The sequence below is a fragment of the Ascaphus truei genome, chromosome 11 (genome assembly GCF_040206685.1).
Source record: "Ascaphus truei isolate aAscTru1 chromosome 11, aAscTru1.hap1, whole genome shotgun sequence".
In the NCBI taxonomy this organism is placed as follows: domain Eukaryota; kingdom Metazoa; phylum Chordata; class Amphibia; order Anura; family Ascaphidae; genus Ascaphus; species Ascaphus truei.
This window is the reverse complement of record NC_134493.1, coordinates 42,457,059-42,475,750: the sequence shown is the minus strand read 5'-3', so window position 1 is coordinate 42,475,750 and position 18,692 is coordinate 42,457,059. Positions and strand designations below refer to the sequence as shown.

Below are 18,692 nucleotides of genomic sequence, written 5' to 3'. Positions count from 1 at the left end.
GCCTGATTGGTCGGCGCAGCCGCGTAGGCTACCGGGAGTTGTAGTCTGCGATTAACAGCCCCACAAAGGCGTATTGAGGCGCTGATTGGCTGCGTGCGAAACGTGACGTAAAACGGAGAGCCCAGGGGTCACCAACATGGCGGCCCCCAGCGGTAAGGTGCTGGTTGATCGCTAGCTTCAGCTCATCACGCTGTCCTGTCACAGGTCTGTTTATTATCAGTTTGTCTTGAAGCACAGCTCCATTTTTAACAATCCCACCTGAAATGAGGTCCTAGATGCACACAGTGGGATCAGCAGCTGTATGCTGTGCTCTGTCTGTATTGTTAATGTTGAAAGGGAGGGACTACCAGGATGGAGTGATCACAGGAGCTATGGTGTCAAGTGTATTACTGCAGTGAAGAGCTATGTACATTAATGGCACTATATAAATAAATATGCAAGCACTCAGTATACAGAGGTTACGGTAGGGTAATTAGCTGCCGGTGCATGAACTTCAGGGTGTTCCTAGAGTCTCAGTGTTCAGAGAGAAGCCAGCACACGGGCTTAAACAAAATGCTTTAATGACCCAAGTAGTCCGACGTTTCGGCTGTGCACTACAGCCTTTTGCAAGGTAAGGGTTACCTTGCAAAAGGCTTTAGTGCACTGCCGAAACGGCGGACTATTTGATTCATTAAAGCATTTTGTTTAAGCCCGTGTGCTGGCTTCTCCCTGAACGCTATATAAATAAAGACATACATGTTGTTTTTTTTGTCTGTCTTGTCTTTTTTCCCCCCTTTTCCTGACAGCCATGCTTTGTGTTCAACTTTTTGGTAGGATAGATAGACCTCCTGCCAGTCCCCTTGTTCCGAGGATTGGGCCGTGAGTGGTTCCTGCTAGCCGAGAGGATGCTGCAGAGTCTCCGTATGATCTCGGCTGGGCGGCTTGCGCTGACCCGGGGTCTGTATCCAGCTCTTGGGGTTCTCGACACTTCATGTGCACAGGGACGCTCCTACACAGCTGCTGCAGGTGAGCCCAGGAAGCAAGGACATACCTGCTAATGACTTCACATTTACCCTATTCAGTACACTGCACCCTACTTAGAAATAAGACCGAGGTAACAATTACAGCACTCTCTTCTGCAGGCATTCATTTTTGGTTTTGATGTATACTGTTACAGCAATCACAGGTTAATATTTCAATTGGCTAGCCTCTTTATGCATCTTTTTCTTTTGCTGTTTTGTAGAAAGAAAGAAGTTTTATGAAAGTGTCAACATTTCTCAAGGAGAAGGTAGGTGTTTTAAAGCAAATACATTAAAGGTTTGAGTTGAATTGATCAAAAGCTGCTTTTCCGAATTCTGAGAGAATCAACATTTTTCAAATCAGAGTTTAAAAGAGGCAAAATGATGGGGTGCATTAAAATGAAATGTTCTACTCATTGAATCACCATGGATGATTAGTTGAAGCATTGAGTGTCAGATAGTGGGTGTGATTTGAGTAAAGAGAGAATAAAGCTAAAATAATGGACTGCAAATAGGGCTTAATATTAAATATGGCTGAATTCTTGGAAATACATGAAACAAATGAACATATAGCTAAGAGCATGTGGGGAATGAATGAACCATTTTTTTTTTGGAGTAAGTGAATTAATTTACGGTTTGTGTCCAATCTTCAGGGGGTTTTGAGATTAATCTTGATCGTAGAAAACTGAAGACTCCCAAAGGAAACTTATTCACTGTTCCCAACGAGGCTCTGGCTGTTGCTATAGCTACAGAGTGGGAATGTCAGCACGACACCATCAAATTGTACGCCATGCACCTGGTGAGGACGCCTTTCAGACAGCTGTGTTCTCTGGGAAAAGAGGCAGCTTTCGTCTAAACATCTGTCCAGTTGCCTTTTTAAAATGGTATTATTCTATGCTCTGCGATGCATTGGTGTTCTATTAACACACCCTGACTCTTCTCTTTGTGTGTGCAATATATAATTGTAACCACTTTAGGGAAGATGGGCTGGGTTAGTGGTAACCTCACTGTCCTTATAGACTGAGGTCTCCCACACAACTCCACAATGAGTAGTAAATGAATATTGCTTTCTGTTTACTTCTGTAGACCACATTGTGTAACACTGCCCTGGATAACCCAACACTGAGGAACAAGGAGCAACTTATTAGAGCGTCTGTAAAGTTCTTAGAAACGGACACCATCTGGTAAGGAAAGCCCCTCATGAGGCAGGATTTAGTGCAGGGGGGCAGCTGTGCAGAGATGTAGCAGAGTAATTCTGATCCGGAGCTAGTCAGAGAGCTATGGGTGCTGCTATTCCATAACCCCAAGGGCTGCAGAAGATATACCAGCACTAGTAATGTTTTGTGAACCTGAATAATGTAAGAACGGGGCAATCGTGTGGGTGCCTTGTGCTTCCTCCAGCAGGAGGCGCTGCAGCCCGTATCCTCGTAGAATCTAACTGAAGCTTCCATTTGTTCGAAGAGCTCAGTAATGCTAGGATTCCCTGGCTTTCCCACTCACCCAGGAGCTGCACCACGTGCCTGCCGCATTGCATTCAGCTTCCTGATCCAGCAGCCATAACGTTTGTCTCCTTTACATTCCAGTTACAGAGTGGAGGAGCCAGTAGGGCTGGTGCAGCTGCAGAGGAATGAGTGGGATCCCATATTGGAATGGGCAGAAGAGAGGTGAGACATTCAAAGGACACACGTTTGTGTGTTCAGCACGTCACAACTGGGAATTCTCATCATACGTAGGACAGATAAAGTTGCAGAGTCTGAGCAATGCAAGATAAGTATTTTAACTTGGTGTCACAGCTTTAATTATGCAAACTGCACAGAGGGGGGCATTTCAAGTGTAATTATAGCTCTAGAACAGGAGTGGCCAACTCCAATCCTCAAGGGCCACCAGCAGGTCAGGTTTTAAGGATATCCCTGCTTCAGCACAAGTGTGCTGAAGCAGGGATATTCTTAAAACCTGACTTGTTGGCGGCTTCTGAGGACTGGAGTTGGCCACTCCTGATCTAGAAGGTGATTCAGCTCTTATTGGTCCATAGTCACCAAAGCGGCTGTTTTGGCCCAAAACCCCCCCAAACTGACTTTTCGAATGATTATAGGATTAGCCTCTTGTTGTGCACATCCAAGCGGGTAGGGGCTTCCATTGTATTCTTGTCGCCAGCTCTCTGGTTGCACCTGACCCTGGTTCGGTTTTAGATACAACGTTGTGATCGGATCCTCTACCAGCATCTTGGGTCCTAGCATTCCAAATGAGACCAAGGAAACCTTCAGCCGGCACCTGGCATCGTACAACCCGTGGGCATTACTAGGTAGGACGAGCCAGGCACCTGGCATCGTACAACTCGTGGGCATTACTAGGTAGGACGAGCCAGCCAGTGGCATTAGTGACTCCTAACAGCATCGAAATAAAAGAAAACTTAGCACTGTAAAAAGCATGATGAGGCATATTAAAGCAACCCCTATCCCCCCCCCCCCCCCCTTGGTGTTTAATGTTTAAATGGACAGACGACGCATTTAAGTGTTTTGCTTAGAACAGTGGTGCGCAATTCCTTTTTTGCTGTGACCCCTACATTTAATAGTTTAATATGTGATCCCCCCTCAGCCATGGCCCCGAAAACCATAAGGATTACCTCTGCGGGGGTCCCTGCTTCTGAATGGGACCCCCACCGCGTTAATCTTCTGACTGAAACTACAGAAACTAACTTGCACTACGGCAGCCGCAGCCCATCCCCCTCTGTGTCTCCATCTCCGCAGCAGTCACAACCTTCTCCGTTCAGTCAGCCTGGATGATGTAGCACAGGGGTGCGCAAGATTTTTCTGGGGGGTGGGGGGGGCGGCATGGCGGTTGCAGAGGCCCCGCGCTCTTCCCCAAGGCATTTAATTTAAACGCTGAGGGATCGCGTCAGGCCTCTGCAACATCAACTTACCCTGACTCTACCGGCGTCAGGACTAGTCTCCATGGCAACGTGTGGTCAAATGACACAGCGGGGTAATTGACGCGTGGGTCATGTGACATCACATGACCCCGTGGCGTCATTTGATGCCGCATCAAGGTAAAGGGGGGGGGGAGGGGTGAGCACCAGAGGAGGCAAGGCAGGGAGGGCGCAGCAGCAAAAGTTTGCGCACCCTTGATGTAGTAGATGCCTGAAATTGGATATGCCCGTATATGGGCATCTATGACGTCATCCAGGCTGACTGAACGGAGCAGGAGAGGCTTCAGAAGCAGGGACCCCCGCAGAGGTAGTCCCCCAGAAATCTGCCAGCGACCCATGGGTTGCGCACCACTGACTTAGCACAGGTTTGGAAGCTCGCAGAGTTCTCTCTCCTGCTGCTGAAACCATTTATCCCCTGATCCTGTGCGTCTCTTCTCTCCGCCTGGCATGCAGGGATCGAGTTCATCGTTGCACAGCTCAAGTCTTTGGTTCTATCCATGGGACTCATAGACAGATTCCTGGACGTGGAGAAAGCTGTTCTTCTGTCCCGTTTGGAGGAAGAGTTCCAGGTAAAACGTACTGCAGGCTGCACATTCCCCTAAAGAGCTTGTGATCTAATTTTTTTTGAATGCGGTATAAGTAGTTAAAGGTAACTGACTGGCACAACGGAACTGTCCAATGATCTTGAACTATTATATACTTAACACTATATGTTGGAGGCTGCAGTGTATCGAGATTCCTTAGTTATCCTTATGGCTGCTGCTTTTGGAGCTGTATAAACCTGCCCCTTTGTGCCTCCTTCTTCAGATGTTTTAACGAGCAACACTGAAAGAGGACGAGTTTTGTGCTATTCCAGACGAGGCCGAGACTAGTGCGTAATCTCCGTGCACTGCACCTTTTAATAACTAGTATCACAAACCCCAGCCTGTCTGCCTCTCCGTAAGGAAATCTCTTGTCATTTTATTTACAATGTCATTATTTCCTTGAGTATGTATCCCTGTTGTGTATCTTTCTGAGCTGTGTTTAATATGTGTGTAGCATTTGACATCCCATGAGTGGTTAATCCACACTAGCAAAACGCCTTTTTTTTTTTTTTTTACCTCCTCAACTCTTCTTGCATATAAGAATGATCTCCTGTTCCATTTACACATATGGTGTTTATCTGGCTCAGATTCAGCACTGGGGGAACGTGGAGTGGGCTCATGAATATGATCTCCAGGAGTTGCGTTCCCGCACGGCCGCTGGCACCCTGTTTGTTCACCTCTGCTCTGAAAACTCGACCGTCAAACACAAGCTCCTGCAGGACAGACTCCCCGGGGGGACGGCCTGGGATAAAGGTGCAGGGAAGGGGACGGAGTGGAAATCTGATGCCCCGACTGTGGCCCAGTGACTTGTGATCTCCTGATGAAACCTCCCTGGATTTGCAGCATGAAACCAACCCCCCCCCCCCCAACAGGTCAGGTTTTCAGGATATCCCAGCTTCAGCACAGGTGGCTCAATCAGAGGAGTCGGTCGAAGATCGAGCCACCTGTGCTGAAGCAGGGATCTCTGGGAAAACCTAACCTGTTGAGCACTCCTGTGTGAGTAGCAGTTCTGGACTGCAAAGTGGGGCCAAAACTGCTCTTGCTGGGGAGGCCAAGTGCACGTTAATATCTTTACATGCCCACCCTGGCTTTCGGTCATTATGTCCTGCACCAAAATAAAAGGTGGTTACATTATCTGCATCTTCCACTGTTTGTTTTTTTGTTTTGTTTTTTTTTAAAGCTCGTCCGGCATGAAATAAGAGACCTGACGCTGTCTGTCCAATCACAATAGTGTGTTTTCTCAGCATACACACTGGGCAGAAAGATATATAAAAGAACTAACAATTTATTTATTAATACATCTTTACAATAAATTGTAAAACCAAAATGAACCCATTTGCTTCTGGAGGGTCAGAGCAAAGCATGTTCTCCCAGCACAGGGGATGTTAAAGGCAGCTAACCCGTGTAATTCTTACAGAAACCATCCGGTATAGCACTGAAGGTGAGGTGCTCACAGCTCCAGCAGGAAAAGGGTTAAGATAATGAAAAGAAATCCCCATTATTAGTAGAGGTTACACAGTGTGCAGCTGGGTGCCCCACCAGGGGGAGCCTTTTCCCAGCAGCCAAGATTATACAGCGTTGCCAGAGAAGCCGACCCCTGGTATAGAAATGCCGCCGGTCACAGCTGTTCGTGCACCTCCATGTTGTCCAGTTCGTCCCGCACGTGGTCAATGTAACTGGTGATTTCTGCCACTCGCTTGCGGTTCCTTTGCATCTCATCTCTGTGCACCTGTGAGGGTCCAGAGCACAGAGGGTTGGGGGGGGTGGGGGGAGAGGTCTGATGAACCGTGGGCCTTCACCACTTCCATAGCTAGAGGGGGCAGCTACTCGCTGTTCTATATAACATACTACACTCCCTGCGGCTGTCGGGGTGATCTCCATGAGCCAAGCCTCCCTGTGTAGGAGGCAGGCAGTGGCTGTATCTTACCTTCTGTATGAGGTTGGTGGCCCAGCTGTTGATTTTGGTGACGAGTTCGTCCTCGCGGTTGTCGATTTTCAGCAGGTGGATATCGTGAGAGGCGTTGACCGCGTTAACGATTGTGTCTTTGTCCACGAAAAGCTGCCGGAGAGAGAGTTAATCAACTGGAAATCAAACGTGAAAACTCCCCGGTCTCTTACACAGCCTGCCAAGTAACGTAACGGTGCGGATCGTACCTCCTAATCCCTCTCCCTTCCAGCAGGTGTGAGGGGAACATCACCACCAATACTGGCTCAGAACACATGGGTCCAGACAGTCACTCAGTCAAGGGGCAGGCACCCACCCAGGAAGTCAAAGGCAGTCACCCACGCAGGCAGTCAACTACTCACCCAGGCAGTCACTGATGTCAGTCACCCCACCCATACATAACCCACCCCCCCAAGCCTATACTTAACCCCCTCCCCCCAGGCCCATACTAAACCCCTCCCCCCAGGCCCATACTAAACCCCCTCCCCCCCGGCCCATACCTAACCTCCCCCCCCCCCCCCCAGACCCATACTGAATCCCCCCCCAGGCCTTTTGTCATATTGGATATCTTTGTCTTTTTGTTGAAAATATAAAAATAAACAGATTGCATTGTAGTGTTTTTTTTCCATATTGCAATAAGACGAAAACTGTTAAGTAAAAGTTGTGCGCAAATTTTTTTTTGTTACGTGCGCTATGGGTCGGAGGGGGGGGGGGCTGCTCCTTTCATTTGTCCTGGGCCCCATGATTTCTGTTGGTCACCCTGATTTGCGGGTCCTCACACTCTTGGCCCAGTGAACTGCAGAGTATCTGGTATTGCCCAGCTGCCTGCTCCCATTGCCTATTCAAAGACTGGAGATTATCAAGGTCTCTTGCACCCGATTTATCAAAAAGAGAAGAAGTCCCAGAGGACCCAACGCTTGTTGGAGGCTGTCAGTGACTCTCTCGTTCTCCGAGTCACTTACTAATCGAAGGTCGTCTGAGATATCTTCATCTATCTCTCCCTTGGCCACCTTCTCCAAGGTATTGATGGAGATCTGCAGGAGCTTCTCGTGGTGAAGGTTCTCCAGGTCTCTCACCTGAGCCATTGTAATGGTGAACGTTAAGGAGATAGCTGGAGGGTGTCATGGGACCAACTGACCGCAGGGTCCAAGAAACAAGTGGACCTGAAGTAGAGGCACCTGAGGATTGGAGATCTCGGCTGCACTGAACGGCAACATTAAAGGGGATGATCTTCCAGAGAATGTTTTGAGAGAAAAACAATCAATATCATCTTTAGGTTCTACAATCCCACACTTTGATTCTATTCAGCTCACCTGCTTCTTTTATAATCTCTATGTATGTATGTATGTATGTCTTTATTTGTATAGCGCCATAAAATGTACATAGCGCTTCACAGTAGTAATACATGTCATATAAATAACAAATATAAATAACACATCATGGGAATAAGTGCTTCAGACATACTGTAAAAGTAACATTAAGGAAGGAGTCCCTGCTCCGAGGAGCTTACAATCTAATTGGTAGGTAGGGAGAACGTACAGAGACAGTAGGAGGGAATACTAGTAAGTGCGTCTGCAGGAGGCCAAGCTTTGTGTCATGTGTCCATGATTATCCAGTGCTATTCATATGCTTCTTTAAGCAGATGTGTCTTAAGGTGGGTCTTAAAGGTGGATAGCGAGGGGGCTAGTCGGGTATTGAGGGGAAGAGCATTCCAGAGGTGTGGGGCAGAAAGTGAGAAAGGTTTAAGGCGGGAGAGGGCTTTAGATACAAAGGGGGTAGAAAGAAGACATCCTTGAGAAGAACGCAAGAGTCGTGATGGTGCATAGCGAGAAATTAGGGCTGAGATGTAATGAGGGGCAGAAGAATGTAAAGCTTTAAAAGTGAGCAGTAGAATTGAGTGTGAGATACGCGATTTAATCGGAAGCCAGGAGAGGGATTTCAGCAGGGGAGACGCTGAGACAGATTTAGGAAAGAGTAGAGTGATTCTGGCAGCAGTGTTTAGGATAGATTGTAGGGGAGACAGGTGAGAGGTAGGAAGGCCGGACAGCAGGAGGTTGCAGTAATCGAGACGTGAGAGAATGAGGGCCTGAGTCAGAGTTTTAGCAGTTGAGTAACAGAGGAAAGGGCGTATCTTTGTGATATTGCGGAGGAAAAAGCGACAAGTTTTAGAAACGTTTTGAATATGAGAGGAGAATGAGAGAGAGGAATCAAGTGTGACCCCTAGGCAGCGTGCTTGGGCTACTGGGTGAATGATCGTATTTCCAATAGCAATGTGGAAGGATGTAGTAGGGCCAGGTTTGGGAGGTAGTATAAGGAGCTCTGTTTTTGCCATGTTAAGTTTCAGTCGGCGGATGGCCATCCAGGATGATATTCCAGAGAGGCATTCAGAAACTTTGGTCTGTATAGCAGGTGTAAGGTCAGGGGTTGAAAGGTAAATTTGTGTGTCGTCAGCATAGAGGTGATATTTAAACCCAAAAGATGTGATTAGGTCACCTAGAGAGAGTGTGTAGAGAGAAAAGAGAAGGGGTCCCAGGACAGAGCCCTGGGGTACCCCCACAGAGAGATCAATAGAGGAGGAGGAGGTGTTAGCAAAAGAGACACTGAAGGTACGATGGGAGAGGTAAGAGGAGATCCAGGATAAAGCTTTGTTCCGAATACCAAGAGTATGGAGAATGTGAAGGAGAAGAGGGTGGTCCACGGTGTCGAATGCTGCAGAGAGGTCGAGTAATATGAGCAGAGTGTAATGACCTCTGTCTTTGGCAGCGTGGAGGTCGTTAGTTATTTTAGTGAGGGCTGTTTCAGTAGAGTGAGCAGTGCGGAAGCCAGATTGTAGAGGGTCTAGTACAGAATAGGTGTTGAGAAAGTGTAGCAATCGAGAGAATACAAGACGTTCAAGGAGTTTGGAGGCAAAAGGCAGGAGGGAGACAGGTCGATAGTTAGAAGGACAGGTAGGGTCAAGCTTGCTGTTTTTGAGTAATGGTATAACGGTTGCATGCTTGAAGGATGAAGGAAAGGTACCAGAGTAGAGGGAAGAGTTAAAGATCTGTGTGAGCATAGGGATTATAGAAGGAGCAAGAGGTTTTAGGAGATGGGAGGGAATGGGGTCAAGTGGGCAAGTGGTAGAGGGCGAAGAGGAGATCAGCAGTGATACATCCTCCTCCGAGATAGCAGAAAAAGAGTCAAGAAAGACAGGAGGAGAGTTGGGAAGCATTGTGGGATGGGAGGAGGCAACAGATGGGATGTTCTGCCGTATGGACTCCACCTTTTTCTTAAAAAAGTCAGCAAAGTCCTGAGGTGAGATGGATGAAGAAGAGGAGGCAGCTGAGGGTGGTCTGAGTAGAGAGTCAAAGACAGAAAAGAGACGGCGTGGGTTAGACTTGTGTGTGTTGATTAGTGATGAAAAGTAGGTTTGTTTAGCCTGAAAGAGGGCAGAGTTGAAACAGGATAGCATAAATTTGTAGTGAATGAAGTCTGCGAGCGTATGAGATTTCCTCCAGAGGCGTTCAGAGGAACGAGTGGAGGAACGCAGCATGCGTGTGTGGGAGTTTAGCCAGGGTCTGGGGTTAGAAGGGCGAGGACGGCAGAGAGAAAGTGGGGCATGAAGATCAAGAGAGGAAGATAAGGCAGAGTTGTAGTTCCTGACCAGGTTGTCAGGGTCTGAAGCGGAACTGAGAGAGGAGAGGGAGGAGCGTAAAGTGGAATCAAGAGCTGGTAGGTTAATAGAGTGCAGGTTTCTGCAAAAACGAGGGCGAGATGGAGATGGAGAGAAGCGAGAGAGAGAAAATGAGATGAGGTGATGGTCAGAGAGAGGAAAAGGGGAAATGGAGAAGTCGGAGAGAGAGAAGTTTTTAGTGAAAACCAGGTCTAAGTAGTGGCCATCCTTGTGGGTGCTGGCTGCAGTCCACTGTTGAAGGCCAAAAGAAGAGGTTAGAGAAAGAAAGCGGGAAGCCCAAGGGAGAGAGGGGTCATCAATATGGCAATTGAAGTCCCCAAGGAGAAGAACAGGGGAGTCTGAGGAGAGAAAGAAAGAGAGCCAGATGGGGGGGGGGGGGGGGGGGCAAAGTCATTTAAAAAGTGATCACAAGTCTTCAAATGACTTGGGGATCTATCTGGTTACATCATGGGAATTTAAAAAGCCTACAGCAGTGTATATTTTTTATATAGAATAGGGAGATTTGGTTTTTTGAAAGCTATTAACTTGCCATAGGCAGAGAATGACCAAACGTCAGGCGTTTCTATGATGCTGTTCCAATGTGTCACGGGATCCTAGAACATAGCTGCTGGATGTGGTATATGCGCACTGGGGTCTTCAAGTAAACAGACTTCAACTTGCAATTATCCACTGGAGTTGCAGAAAATAACTAAAACCTGCACAGTCTGCATTATAACTGCCAATACTCGGCCTAATATTGTCCATTGTTCGGCTTTAGAAGGAATTGAACTCCTGCCCTATGTAGTTTATAATCCAGGTAGAGTACTGTAATTAGGCTTCTATCACATGGCCAGAGGGGGAAGTAATCATATTTAGTGAGCGTGGTGTAGATAATATTGTTTCTAGGCTACTGCAGGCGATTCTAGCAGGAAAGCAGTTAGAGGCAATCCAAGCCGCACTTCCAAGAAAAGACATGATCTTTTGTTTTAATATATGCAGCCTTTTGTCACCTTTTTATTGAAAGCTAATTACCTAAGCTGACGATCGATTCGTTCTCCCGTGATCGATCAGCAAAGATCCTGCTTCCCAGGGTTCACTAAATGGCCGCCTTTCAGTTATCAATCCTACAGTCGGTGTAACTCAGCAGCTACAATGTATTCTTATATTACTAATGGAACATTGTCTATTGTTACAGTTTTGCAGCTCAAACGGCTGGGAGTATTGGCAACACATGATCACAAACAGGAAAGGGTTACAAAGATCTTATAGAAATCAAAGGATGCTCAGTGTATTAATTTGATGCTTGTTAAAAATGGCATTAAGAGTTGAATTAAAAAAAAAAAAAATCAATTATCCAATACTACAGAACTGATTTATAAAAATAAAAAAATGTAGGAAATTGCTTGGATTGCTCCTCAAAAAATCCTGGTCTAGTTCTTCCCTACTCCTCAACTCAACTCCAGTCCTCAAGCCCCCCCCCCCCCCCCCTGCTGAAGCAGGGACTGATTGAGCCATCTGTACTGAAGCAGGAACTGGTTGAACCACCTGTGCTGAAGCAGAGATCCTGAAAACGTGACCTGGTGGGGTGGGGGTTTAAGGAGTGGAGTTGAGCGCCCCTGCCCTACAGAACTCTCTCCAAACTGAGCATCCACACAAAGGATATAAGCCCTGGACTGTTTCCAGGAATGATGAGACCAGCTCAGAGACGTTTCTTTCATAATCCTTGATGATCTCCTGTGAGGGGAAAGTGGAGGTTAGTTACAGTGTATCCCACATCTTCCTGCACTGTTAGTGAGGGGAGGGCTGGACCACACAGGTGGTACATTACATCCTGCGTAGTCTTACCTCCAACTGCTCCACCAGCTGAAGCTCCAGAGTCAGCAGGGAGTCCATCAGCTGGCTGATGTCCTCATTGTACTGGAACATTTTAGCGTCTTGGTTCTGCAGGTCCGTGTTCTGCGGGAGCTCGTAAAAAAACTGCAAACACACAGATCACACGTCGGTGTAATGTGAGGTCTATCACAATGAGACTGAGCGCTTCACAATTACAGTATAGCGCGCGGTACGCAGCACATAGGAATGTTACAGTATAGCGCGCGGTACGCAGCACATAGGAATGTTACAGTATAGCGCGCGGTACGCGGCACATAGGAATGTTACAGTATAGCGCGCGGTACGCAGCACATAGGAATGTTACAGTATAGCGCGCGGTACGCAGCACATAGGAATGTTACAGTATAGCGCGCGGTACGCAGCACATAGGAATGTTACAGTATAGCGCGCGGTACGCAGCACATAGGAATGTTACAGTATAGCGCGCGGTACGCAGCACATAGGAATGTTACAGTATAGCGCGCGGTACGCAGCACATAGGAATGTTACAGTATAGCGCGCGGTACGCAGCACATAGGAATGTTACAGTATAGCGCGCGGTACGCAGCACATAGGAATGTTACAGTATAGCGTGCGGTACGCAGCACAGAGGAATGTTACAGTATAGCGTGCGGTACGCAGCACATAGGAATGTTACAGTATAGCGCGCGGTACGCAGCACAGAGGAATGTTACAGTATAGCGCGCGGTACGCAGCACAGAGGAATGTTACAGTATAGCGTGCGGTACGCAGCACATAGGAATGTTACAGTATAGCGCGCGGTACGCGGCACATAGGAATGTTACAGTATAGCGCGCGGTACGCGGCACATAGGAATGTTACAGTATAGCGCGCGGTACGCAGCACATAGGAATGTTACAGTATAGCGCGCGGTACGCGGCACATAGGAATGTTACAGTATAGCGCGCGGTACGCGGCACATAGGAATGTTACAGTATAGCGCGCGGTACGCGGCACATAGGAATGTTACAGTATAGCGCCTGCAAAGAGCAGCATACAATCTATGATTTTGGTGCCTGAGGCACAGGGAGATAAAGTGACTTGCCCAAGGTCACAAGGAGCCGACACCGGGAATTGAACCAGGTTCCCCTGCTTCAGACTCTGTGTCATTGTTTGCAGTGTCGCTGTCTTTACTCACTGAGCGTTCAAAATCCCTCAAATCTAATTTACAGACGCGTCCAAGCTCACATGGAGCCGACAATGGGTCCCAAACTAGGATCTCCCACTTCAAAGACCAAGCTATGACCCAAAGGCAGTGCTGGTAGTCCCTCTTGGCTTACCTCATCGTTCTTATCTTCGAACGCCTGCGTTTGCCTGGCTCCTTCCTCCTGGTTCTCCCTCATCGCCTCCAGAAGACACTCATTGAAAGTGGACATCTCTGCCTCGCGCTTCTTGTGATGTACGAGGCCGTATTCAAATACGCTCTGGCAGATTGTTACACAGTTACTCCTGTATGTGACGTCTGCGCTAAGGAATCACACTGTGTGCAGGTCACATCCCTATCTCCACACCTTGTAACACGGGAGAAGATGACATTGGAGCAGCAAGCCCCCCCTGCCTAGGGAATGTGTAACAGGGGGAGCAAAGAGCTGGTTTGATTTAAAGAGGCAATCCCAGTGGCAGCACCCCGAGGAAGGTCCTTTCTGGACCGAAACGTTGGAACTAAGTGTGTATGTATTCTTAAATACAGGTTTTTGTTTGCATTACAATTGAGTGCTGTGTGGCATACATTTTACTACACACACAAACACACACTATTTGATTACCTTTATTGAAAACTACCTTTATATACGACTGAGCCATCTGTGCTGAAGGCCTGACCTGGTGGGGGAGGAGGGGTGCTCTGACGAAAGGGCTGCTGCCCGAAACGTTATCCATTCTGTTTTTTTTTGTCCTGCACTGAAGCTCTAAGCTTTAACCAGTTTAATAACCTGCAAGGCATTTCTGGCAGTGAAACCGGATTAACTGCTTCTATCCCAAATATATGAAACAAACAAAAAGATCTTTTGTTTTCTGGAGGAGACAGAATACTGCATCACTGGAGGCTGATCTGTAGTGGTTGGGAAGCTTAATGTTAAACAGTGACTTGTGCACTTTGCAAAGGATATTCGTCCACTATTTCTGCCACTGCGGGCAGGCTGGATAACGTTGTGCCGTCTGCATCCTCTGTGTACAAGCTCTCGAAAAGGAACGGGCCGTTCAGATGTTCCACGTAGGCAACCTTAAAACAAACAGCACGTTTAATGGCTGCAGTGCAATAATCACCCCATTTTGCAGCCACAGCCCTGTGGGTGTGTAGAAGCCTTAATGCATTCCCGGCCAGAGGGTCCGGCAACAGGCTCTGGCGATAGACTGAGGTTCAAAGGTGTGGGTCACATGGTACAAAGGAAGACATTGTAAGGATATGATTGGTGAGGTATAGTAGGATAGGTGAGGAATAAGAAGTAGAATAGGTGAGGAATAGTATGGAAGGTGAGGTATAATAAGTAGAATAGGTGAGGTGAAATAAGTAGAATAGGTGAGGTGTAATAAGTAGAATAGGTGAGGTGTAATAAGTAGAATAAGTAAGGTGTAATAAGTAGAATAGGTGAGGTGTAATAAGTAGAATAAGTGAGGTATAATAAGTAGAATAGGTGAGGTATGATAAGTAGAATAAGTGAGGTATAATAAGTAGAATAGGTGAGGTATAATAAATAGAATAGGTGAGGTATAATAAATAGAAAAAGTGAGGTATAATAAGTAGAAAAAGTGAGGTATAATAAGTAGAATAGGTGAGGTATAATAAGTAGAATATGTGAGGTATAATAAGTAGAATAAGTGAGGTATAATAAGTAGAATAGGTGAGGTATAATAAGTAGAATAGGTGAGGTATAATAAGTAGAATAGGTGAGGTATAATAAGTAGAATAGGTAAGGTATAATAAGTAGAATAGGTGAGATATAATAAGTAGAATAAGTGAGGTATAATAAGTAGAATAGGTGAGGTATAATAAGTAGAATAGGTGAGGTATAATAAGTAGAATAGGTGAGGTATAATAAGTAGAATAGGTGAGGTATAATAAGTAGAATAAGTGAGGTATAATAAGTAGAATAGGTGAGGTATAATAAGTAGAATAGGTAAGGTATAATAAGTAGAATAAGTGAGGTATAATAAGTAGAATAAGTGAGGTATAATAAGTAGAATAGGTGAGGTATAATAGGTAGAATAGGTGAGGTATAATAAGTAGAATAGGTGAGGTATAATAAGTAGAATAGGTGAGGTATAATAAGTAGAATAGGTGAGGTATAATAAGTAGAATAAGTGAGGTATAATAAGTAGAATAGGTGAGGTATAATAAGTAGAATAGGTAAAGTATAATAAGTAGAATAAGTGAGGTATAATAAGTAGAATAGGTGAGGTATAATAAGTAGAATAGGTAAGGTATAATAAGTAGAATAGGTGAGGTATAATAAGTAGAATAGGTGAGGTATAATATGGAAGGTGAGGTGTAATAAATAGAATAGGTGAGGTATAGTATGGTAGGTGAGGTGTAATAAGTAGAATAGGTGATATATAGTATGGAAGGTGAGGTGTAATAAATAGAATAGGTGAGGTATAGTATGGAAGGTGAGGAATAATAAGTAGAATAGGTGAGGTATAGTAGGATAGGTGAGGAATAAGAAATAGAATAGGTGGAATATAGTAGAATAGGTGAGGAATAAGAAGTAGAATAGGTGAGGTATAGTATGGAAGGTGAGGTGTAATAAATAGAATAGGTGAGGTATAGTATGGAAGGTGAGGTGTAATAAATAGAATAGGTGAGGTATAATAAGTAGAATAGGTGAGGTATAGTATGGAAGGTGAGGTGTAATAAATAGAATAGGTGAGGTATAGTAGAATAGGTGAGGTATGATAGGGTGTATAGTGGGGAGTGGGGAGTGGAGGTGCAGCTCTTGAGCAGTGGGACTAAGCGAAATAGACACAGGTTTGTGTTACATTTATTGGAAGCTGATGAGAAAGTACCTGGTGTGAGTCCAGCTCTCTCTGCATTTGCTCATCTTTCTCCTGCTTGTGCCGTGCCAGGGATTCATTCTGTGTCTGCTCCTCAATGGAATACTGGTACTTAACATAAGCTATGTCTCTCTGCTCAAAGATACAATACGGAGGAATCCATCAGGCTGGTACCAACTGGTAAGTGCCCTGAGAAATTATGCTGACCGTTATACAGATACTTGTGTTATACACATTACTTCCCACAGTGTAGCATTGTGCTGCTTACCTCAATAAGGGGGTACTCAGAGTGCAGCAAGGGCCTGTACACGGTGCAACACAATCTGTATCTTTACCCAGAGGCTGCTACTAAAATGTAGGTGGGGAACCCACTTTTCACCTGAATATTGACGTCATTTGAGCTCAATGATAACATTATAAACAAGGGTTAGCAAAATATTGTTGCGCCCCTGGCTTTGCTAGGAGTATATCAACTGTGTCTGGTGCGACTTGTTTTTTGTTTTCTCACAAAACATCTAACAGATGTAAAATCCACACGTGTCATGCTTTAATCCCACTCATCAATCAGAGCTCTAAGAAAACGGTATGTGCCCCCGAAATGTCTTCCATACTGAAGCCTGAGTATCTTGTTACCAGTGTTACTCTTCCCTGTAGACCAAAAAGGTGGACTTGTGCTGGCCACATCAATGCCCCTTAACCCATTCACTGCCAGAAGGGTCAGCCACTTATTGCAAGACCATGCATTTTTGGCCACTCTGGCATTCAAGGGGTTACCGGTAAACACATCCGCCATGTCCTTCGCGTTGCAATGTGAGGTGGGCTTACATGCGCATATATATGGTTTGTTAGCAGGCATTGACACTTTTCTGTATACTATGATAAAAAGGACTAGAAACATAAAATACTCGGAGAGAGGAGGTGCGCTTACTAAATTCTCATCTATGAGTCTGAAGTCCAGGTACACCAGTCCCGGGAGGTGAGCAGCGATGAACATTTTGTAGAGTTCAGCTTCGGACAGAGGGTTCCCGGCAAGATTTAACGCCTGTAGCTGCTTGAAGTTTCGCAGGTACATGATCTGGTGTGTGGGGAGGGAAAGGAAAGGTTCGTCAGAGAGGGTCTGTGCAGCTGTTAACAGATTCTCACTGTATCTGCATGGTGTTTCAATCATTTCCTATAGGAAGGGCGAGACATTAATTGATAAGAGACATACCAGTATGTCATTGTGATCTATGTATGAAGGCAAACAATGTGTAGTGTCCGTTAGTAGCTGCAGTAGGAAGGAATAAGGCGATGCACATATTATTATGGGATTATCACACTTTGCATCGTTCTCCATCATCAGAAAACTGCTCCAGGTCTGAGCAGGCAATCATTTCCTTGCTTATAATACCCTGCATCCAACGGAAGCAAATTTGACTGAAACGCCTGTTTCATGCCATGCAGCTGCGAGCAGAGTAGCAAAACAAATACCGTTTGTCCACACAGACATTTTTCCTTGACCTGTTAACTGCAATGTGTGGATAATGAGTGAGTCAAGAGGGTTGTCTTCATCTTCCCAAGTACCAGGGGAGGGAATGTGAGAAGCAGCAGACACACCGTCACCTCCTTCCTGCAGCCTTACATTTTCCAGGGACGTCAGGTTGTTGTTGCCCAGGGATAAGACGTGCAGGTTTTTCAGCCTGTCCATGTTCTCGATGACAGAGATTCTGTTGTTGTGCAAGCTGAGATCCTCCAGTTTGGTCAGAGCATCCAGCCCTCCGATCTCCTCGATGTTGTTAAAGGACAAGTCTGGGTAGAGAAAAAGGAGCAGAGTCGAGGCTGTTGCCAGAAGAAGGATGCTTTTGTGTTAGGTAGTGCAGGGGAAGTGAACTTGTCACTTAACACAGCGGTGCGCAACTCCAGTCCTCAAGCCCCAAACAGGTCAGGTTTTCAGGATATCCCAGGTTCAGCACAGGTGGCTCAGTCTTTAACTGAGACTCTGATTGAGCCATCTGTGCTGAAGCAAGGACTGATTAAGCCACCTGTGATAAAGCTGGGGTATCCTGAAAACCTGACCTGTTGGAGGTGTTTGAGGACTGGAGATGAGCCCCCCTGACTTAGCTCACAGCACTACAGGTGATAAATGTGACATACATTGCAACAAACCCTTGTATGCTTGCTACACTAAACTGCTTGCAGACCTAGTTTTTGGATTGTTAAAAATGGCAGCCACTGCCCGGAATGGGACATTTAGTCGCCGGCCGTCTCGCCGTGACCAAATGATCGCCGGTGTTTGGCTGCAGACGGACCCTCCGCCGCAGCCGATCCGCTGCTGGAATCCCCGACACCACCCGCTTCTAAGGGAAAGTAAGTTTTAGCAGTTAGGGTATGGGGTTAGCTTTAGGGGGTCTTAGTGGTCAGGGTATGGGGTTAGTTTTAGGGGTCTTAGTGGTCAGGGTATGGGGTTAGCTTTAGGAGTCTTAGTGGTTAGGGTATGGGGTTAGTTTTAGGGGTCTTAGCAGTTAGGGTATGGGGTTAGTTTTAGGGTCTTAGTAGTTAGGGTATGGGGTTAGTTTTAGGGGTCTTAGTGGTTAGGGTATGGGGTTAGTTTTAGGGGTCTTAGTGGTCAGGGTATGGGGTTAGCTTTAGGGTCTTAGTGGTTAGGGTATGGGGTTAGTTTTAGGGGTCTTAGCAGTTAGGGTATGGGGTTAGTTTTAGGGGTTTA

The 18,692-nt window shown here is 46.2% G+C and overlaps 2 protein-coding genes across 7 annotated transcripts in view; one reads left to right on the top strand and one right to left on the bottom strand.

Moving 5' to 3' along the window:
- Positions 1–62: 62 nt before the first annotated feature.
- On the top strand, positions 63–5,642 carry ATPAF2 (ATP synthase mitochondrial F1 complex assembly factor 2). 5 transcript variants are annotated; one of them, XM_075565882.1, is made up of 9 exons: positions 63–152; positions 814–1,005; positions 1,223–1,267; positions 1,652–1,797; positions 2,085–2,182; positions 2,582–2,662; positions 3,188–3,300; positions 4,378–4,493; positions 5,096–5,642. In XM_075565882.1, the coding sequence occupies exons 2-9, from the start codon at positions 885–887 to the stop codon at positions 5,312–5,314; spliced, it is 939 nt and encodes a 312-aa protein (XP_075421997.1). In that variant the 5' UTR covers positions 63–152; positions 814–884; the 3' UTR covers positions 5,315–5,642. The 5 variants fall into 5 exon arrangements, with proteins under 5 accessions (XP_075421997.1, XP_075421996.1, XP_075422000.1 ...); XM_075565881.1 differs by having other exon boundaries at positions 72–204; XM_075565885.1 differs by having other exon boundaries at positions 72–204; positions 3,188–3,349; positions 5,096–5,276.
- A 135-nt stretch (positions 5,643–5,777) lies between these two features.
- DRC3 (dynein regulatory complex subunit 3) overlaps positions 5,778–18,692 on the bottom strand; it is an 18,328-nt gene continuing 5,413 nt past the window's right edge. The window contains exons 4-13 of one of the 2 annotated variants that reach the window (XM_075565879.1): positions 17,610–17,776; positions 16,917–17,063; positions 16,001–16,120; positions 14,107–14,219; positions 13,279–13,453; positions 11,951–12,082; positions 11,769–11,839; positions 7,416–7,539; positions 6,436–6,567; positions 5,778–6,237 (exon numbers count right to left, since the gene is read on the bottom strand). In XM_075565879.1, the coding sequence (XP_075421994.1) occupies positions 6,127–6,237; positions 6,436–6,567; positions 7,416–7,539; positions 11,769–11,839; positions 11,951–12,082; positions 13,279–13,453; positions 14,107–14,219; positions 16,001–16,120; positions 16,917–17,063; positions 17,610–17,776 (1,292 nt within the window). In that variant the 3' untranslated portion in view covers positions 5,778–6,126. The remainder of the gene's footprint in view (positions 6,238–6,435; positions 6,568–7,415; positions 7,540–11,768; positions 11,840–11,950; positions 12,083–13,278; positions 13,454–14,106; positions 14,220–16,000; positions 16,121–16,916; positions 17,064–17,609; positions 17,777–18,692) is intronic. The other variant, XM_075565880.1, reaches the window with a different exon arrangement.